Below are 7,096 nucleotides of genomic sequence, written 5' to 3'. Positions count from 1 at the left end.
CAGGGGAGGGGAGTGAGACTGTCAGAAACCTCAGGGGAGATATCTGAAATTATCCCTAAAATATACGTCACCCAAGAAAAGAAAGGGATTAACGATGGATTCGTGTCAAATAATTTCCTGATTGGCCACGTCAAAATGCAAAGCCAAAGCAGGAATTGTTTATCCATCAAAAAATTTGTCAAAGTCAATTGCACTATGAAATGCAAAATCCATTAAAACAAAAACGGAAAACCAACAAGATCAATTTCCTATAGCACAAAGGTTCAATTAAACATTGTTAACAGAAAAGGAAAACCAATGGGATCAATCTCCTATAGCACAAGGAGGTTCAACTAGACATTGTTCACAGGTAAATAGAGGCCTATACCCATAAACCTTCAAGTTGCTAACCGAGGAGACTTGATACTTGCATAAACAATCTTCTGCATCCTCAACTCTGGATAGTAGCACAGAAGGAGAACAACTCGAAAGGCATGAAAGCATTACTGCAAAGTTACCCACATTATCCTTGACAGCCCACCTGTTCTGGGACCAGTCGAAATAGGAAATACTAAACATATATTTCCCATCCTTCAAATTTCTAACAAGGAAAACTAGTAGAAGCTGACCCTCGTATTGAAATAACCAATGCCTAATTGTAATTGATCCTGGGACTAACCCTTGATGCTTCCATGTTTTTGCTGCCAATTCTTTTAGAGTTCGACGGTTTTGTGTGATCACGTTCCAACGGCGGCCAACAATGGCAAATTTTGCTAGTTCTCCTCCGTCACAAACACAATAAAATTCTCCTTTTTGTTCACTATAAACCACACTTGAAATTGGTTCATCGTGTAGAATATAATCAACCTCAACTTTTTGTGTACACCAGTTATCCTTACCGAAAGAATATGTAGCAATGTAAGTGTCGCCAAGATGTCGATACGATATGAAAAATACACAATCTGGAGCAGTAGGGTTTGTGGAAAAAGTAGCAACATCAGAATGATGATCCATCAAAGTGGGGAGCCAGAAGTAATCATTGGAAATAGGACTGTAGACTAAAAATAAGGTCTCACATGGTACCTTAACCTTCCTAGCAAAAAGCAACCAGCCTTTTTTCGAAGCGCATAATTTTGCAGCGATGATAAAGTCGAATATCTTTGTCCGATTGGCAGTTTTAAGGTTGTATGATTCCCTGGAACAAGGGTCAAACAGCTTTGGTTGGACAAGGTATAGATCCCTCTCTAAGTAGAATATCCATGGTAGACTGCTTTTACGCCTAATTCCTTTACTTTTGTCCCACCAATCTTTGCAAACTGCACTCGAACGAACCAGGTCACCAAAGCTCAATTTCTCCCAGATTGTCCTGAAAAGATCCTCAGGAAGATCAGCCCAAGGCGCCATGATCAAGCTAGTCCTTAGTGTGTTTCTCTCCATCCCAATATCCCAATATATATGTTTGATGGACCTATTTCGAGTTCTTGGTACTCAAAAAAAGAAGAAGCCCTTGTCAGTCTTCACCTTAATATGGAAAACTAATATGAGTTTGGTTGGGAATGCAAGTCTAATCAGGGTAGTAAACAGGGAGATAGCGAAACACCATTTAGCATTAATTTATCCTCAACTATGGGGCCCAAATAATTAAGCTCAATTCGTTCTTTCTTGTGTTTAGCAAGGAGCCAAGGACCAATCTGCCCTTGAGAATTGAACCGCGAGGCTATGCCCACAGCTCATTGTTCTGAATTTCGAAGCTCTAGCCTTGATAAAGAAATTTTGGTAAGATAATCGGTTTTTATGATGTTGTTGTTTGCTCTTGTATTTAGATTATACATTGTTTAAATGATTAAAAAAGATAAAATTCATAATCAACCAAAGAGTATCTTTCACTGATTCTAATTGTTACACATAATCACTTTCCATAATTAGATTTTACATATAATCACTTTTCATAATCAAATTCTGTAAAATCTAAAACAAATGGGAATAAAGCCTAACTTGCAAAATATTTGACATTTGAGGGGTATAACTTATACTAAAAACTTAATTTTCAAGGGGCGTCAAAAGTTAATTCACGAATTTTACAACTCAAATTCTCAGCAATGAAACCACCAGAATCTGCCGTTTCCAAGGAGAACCTTAGTAATAATACTCTAACTTCAATTGACACATATAATGCCAATCCTTTCCAACTACAACCTTAGGAATAATACCTTTCTTATTAATTCATCCGAATTCACCACTATATGCCTTCAATTTTTCACCAACGTTTCTTCAAAAGTAGCTAAAGAGCATTTATATTTGGATTATACACCACAGGCGTATGCCTAACTGATACTCAATGCTTGCAAAAAAAGAGAGAAGGGGGGGGGGGGGGGGGGGTTGGGTGGAGGAGGATAAAAAGCATAATTTTTTTTTCATGAAACCATTTGTCTTTCATTACCACTTATTTACCTAAGAAAATCTCCAATAGCAATATAATAACGTGAAAGGAAGTTACTTATTTCCATTTTCCTGCTTCTTTTTATTTTTCTAGAATTACAACTGAAAAGTTATTCTTAAGAAGGGTGATTTTTCACCAAAAGTGTAACCAAATAGATAACTGTTTTCTTTAATACAAGACTTAGCAGTGCTGTGTTGCAAATGGGCTTTCAATTTATAATGTGTTGAACCAAGATTTTTTCCATACGACATGGTAGTAATACCTCAAATGTTCTCATCTAATTAGAGGGGAAAAAAATTAGAAATTTTGATTTTGTTACTTACTTCCCATAACTTTCAGGGAATACGTTCTTTGGAATTGTAGGAGATATCAGTATCATGTCAATTATTCTATAGGATATGTGAGAAAAATCTATTTTATTGTTCCTTCCCGACCGACAATTAATTTTGTTGAAGAGGCCCGATCGATTATGATGGCTTCTCTTTTCTTTCTCACTATTTTTTCCGTTGCTGCAGACATAATTTTCTTCATCGAAACAAATTTATCACGAATTTATTTCTCACTAGCTCTTGATTCTTCCATTTTTTGTATGGTTGGAACAGTTTTGCCAATTTTTGAGAACCAAGCGAAACAATAGCATTTCGTAAAACTTATCGAGTTACCAGCGATAAAAATTGCTAGCTTAAATATAACATTTTCCGAAGCATAATAATGTTTCTAAGAACATTGGAAACAAGAAGTACGATATAGTACAAGAAGTTGGAAAGAGAAATATTTGGGATGAGATTAAAACAGACCACCAATTTTGTAAGGAATCCTAGAGATAAAGCAACAGAAAATTAAAATTTTTGATTCCTCAGAAAACCTGTAGCCATGATAAAACATATGCAACTAATAGGGTTTTTAAGTGTATTACCTCAATCAATGAAGAAATACACCAGCGTTTGATGCAGAGAGATGCGAGAGATCCGTGTAGCCACTCAAATGTTCAGCCTCTAACAGTGATCCACACGAACTTTTAGCCAAAACTTCCAAACCCGAATAAGCTTAATCTAGATTAGTGTTAGTTATTGCCAAGACACCTCTCACAAATTGGTTGAGAAAACCCTAGTTTTTCACCATGAAAAACTTGCCCTAACAAAAAAATTAAGAGATGCGATATTTTTCTTATTTTTTTGGACGAATTTTAGGTATTTTTTCTCTCAAGATTTTTCTCAAAAATCTCACAAGATAATTTGGGTATCCATTAGTCTTGCAAGTAAAAGTTTAGTGAGTATTTATAAATAAATAAGTTATCCATATCCTTATTGGAAACCTGAAACCAGTTTCTAATAGAATTCAACTTCCTTATTCTAATACAACACCTGTATTTGGAAGATTTAAATTTATTTGCAAATTAAACTACAAGTTATAATACTTATCCTTCAAGTCCCTACTTGAAATTTATTTAATCCAATTAAATAAGTTCTTAATGTGTGTGGCCCATTAGATTCCCAAATACATTGATAATAAGAACTAATCATAGTTTCTAATTAATAAGAACTAGATAAATTAAAAGAATTTATCGTTGATTTAACTTATCAATCAACTCATTCTTACATATCAAAATTGGCATCTAGTAATGTATCATGACCACCCAAGTAATGAGAAAGTCAAGTGGATGACTTCACCTTTCAATGAACATATATCATACAATTAATATCCTTTTATCACACTTATCTCACATTAATCATGGAATAAGTCATGTCAATTTCACTATATGATTACTGTTTTTTTTCGTGTACCAAAATATAACTTCCAAAAGAACTAGCACATAGAAACATCTTTCTAACATTTATTCACTTAGTACTAAGATTTCTTGACTTATATTTCTACAAATGCTCGTAAATGAGATAACTCCTCTTTCACAAGAGGTGGTAAATTATTAAAGATTATTCACTACCTTTCCGTATTTCAAGTATATACCCATATGTAAATTTTTTGAGCATTCCCTTTATGGGAGCAAACAAATAACACAAAGTATAACAATCTATACTCAAAGTACCATGATAATTCTAAATCAAAGAATCACTTATATAAAACGTCATTTAGAGATTAATTCTTTTGGCACAAAAGAAATCTCTATGCGGATCAATATAGTGAACTTAATTATGCTATCAAGCACTCATATACTAATTTAGTGTCTCACACACTATAGTAGATGAGCTTTACTACTTCTCTAATAGATGCGACATAGTATATGCTAGTTTAACTATATTAACAATGTTTCAATCTTGTTAATACTTTGACTAGAGATATTTAAAAATAAATTTTATATTTAATCAAATGAACCTCATCATCACAACATTTATGTTTTTATTGATCAAGTTTATTCTAGGAAATCTATCATACAAATATAAATATACAAGCAATCAATATGATAAAGATGTTATTTATTAATGCATAAATAGTTCAAATACATATAAAATTCCTAAAAGTGATTGTCTTTAGAGCATACATAATTTCAAATTCATGGGTCCTTACCACATAATCATTTTCAGTTGATTAGGGAGCAATCTAATTACAGAAGGATTCTTATTTAATCACATTTGACTTGGGACAAACGCAATATGGTGCAAAACGTTTGGCATCGCAACCCTTCATTAGTTTACGGTTATGAGAAGGGATGCCATGAAGAAGAGGCTCGAGAGTTGGTGTTGCACGGTCGACATCTGCAGCCGCCAACTGGGTAAAGGAACCTGGAACTGAATCATCATCTGCCACTACTTCTAAATGAAGGTGGACACTTAGGTTCCGTTTGATAAAACTGAATCTGAATACTGAAATAATTAATTTGCTGAATTTTAAGCACTGAAAAAAATATATGAATGTCTGAATGTTAATGCTAAACCTATTTATGCTGTTTGATAAATATTTATAGCTGAATGCTTAATAAGTTTAATTTGACAATTTTGCCCTTATATCCTTTCATTCAAAAAAGAAATAGAATCTATGATTTAATTAGTTTAAAATTGTTAGGTATGAAAATGACAATATTTATTTTTAAATCAAATTAATATAAAAGATGAAATATATTATATGAGGAGTATGGAGAAGATGTGAAAGTCATTAAAAAGGGAGAAAAGAGAAACTAAAAATCGTTAGATAGAGGATACTATGTTTTTTAATTAGATAAGAATTTTGAACATAATTAACAAACAATGGTAGATTTGGTAGATAAGATAAGGTAGTTGAAGTAATTCTATTGATTCTTATCAGAATTAAGCATTCAGTTAGGATTCTTGTGCTGAAAAAAATACACACAGGTTCAGCACTGCTTAACAAGTTCAGCATATAGATTTTCATTTATCAAATACTCAAAACATCTGAATGTCTGAAAAAATTCAGATTCAGCACTTTTTTATGTTATCAAATAGACCCTTAGTGCTAACATGCCTGTTATTGCAACTATTAGCAACCCAATCTTGGCCATTGCAAAACTTAATTAAATTAAATTAAATTACTACTATTAGATAGGCCTATTCTGAACAATGAAGTATATATACATACATATATATATATATATATAGGTTTGTCTTCAGATGTAGTTTAGATGTTAAGATGTACTTTAGATGTTAGATTTTTAGAAATATTAGATTAATTATGGAAAGCATATATATGCAAGGGGACTAATTAGTGAAATTGTATAAATATAAGAGAAAGTAGTAATTATTAGCATGTGTATATATATGGTAGGTTGGCTGGTTGAGTGGAATGTAGGTGTGTTAACGAATGCCTTATAGGCACCTGTTAGAAGAATCCTATAAAAATATATATATATGTGTGTGCGTGTGTGTGTATGTATGTATAATGTATTTATGTATATATGTATGTATGTATGTTTGTATGTATGCATGTATGTATATGTATATATAGAATTTTAGAAACAAAGTTGTTTGAATATGATTCACAAAATAGTTTAAAAAGCTATACATAACTCCCTCATAATTTGGATTAAAGTGTCAAAGTTACATAATTTGCATTTCATAACGGAGTCAATTAAAATATCAAAAGTACCCCTTTGTGAAGTTGGAAATTATTAATTAACCACAAGGGGTTATGTATATATTTTGAAAACTATAAGGGGGTTATGTAGTAAAGTACTAAACCATAAGGGAGTTATGTAGTAAAATATAAAATCACAAGGGGTTATAGTGTCATGTAAATTAAGTTTATATATGTTGGTCACTTCAATCATTTTAATTTTTAAACAAGGATATTCTCGATATTTAATTTGGATTCCATTGTGGATGATCATTTCCATTGCATTAACACTTTAATTCAAATTATAAGGGGATTGTGTATAGATTTTGAAACTATAGGACGGTTATATAGAAAATCGCTAAACCACGGGAGGTAAAGTGTATTTTACCCTAAAGAAATATGAAATATGGCTATATGCACTTGTTATAGTGGGTTACCTGCGGTGCACTTGTTATGCAGCTAACGTAGCAATATGAAAAGATATACAGTATGTGGTACATATGGATTGAAATATTATGAAAATTTGTCAATTGATTATTTGCAAGTATCGACACCTAAATGCAGACGATCATATGCTCATTTTCTCATAGGTAAATTTTGCATGTGTCAAAACACATAATGGATTCCACGTTATTTATTTCTTTGATCTTGCTA

At 32.4% G+C, this 7,096-nt stretch overlaps 1 protein-coding gene across 1 annotated transcript; it reads right to left on the bottom strand.

The window, feature by feature from the left end:
- Positions 1-303: 303 nt before the first annotated feature.
- LOC113757083 (F-box/kelch-repeat protein At1g57790-like) lies at positions 304-1,383 on the bottom strand. The gene has a single exon (XM_027300488.1). The coding sequence runs from the start codon at positions 1,381-1,383 to the stop codon at positions 304-306; it is 1,080 nt and encodes a 359-aa protein (XP_027156289.1).
- Positions 1,384-7,096: the final 5,713 nt, after the last annotated feature.

The sequence above is a fragment of the Coffea eugenioides genome, unplaced genomic scaffold, assembly GCF_003713205.1.
Source record: "Coffea eugenioides isolate CCC68of unplaced genomic scaffold, Ceug_1.0 ScVebR1_26;HRSCAF=113, whole genome shotgun sequence".
In the NCBI taxonomy this organism is placed as follows: Eukaryota; Viridiplantae; Streptophyta; class Magnoliopsida; order Gentianales; family Rubiaceae; genus Coffea; species Coffea eugenioides.
This window is presented reverse-complemented; position numbering and strand designations above follow the sequence as displayed.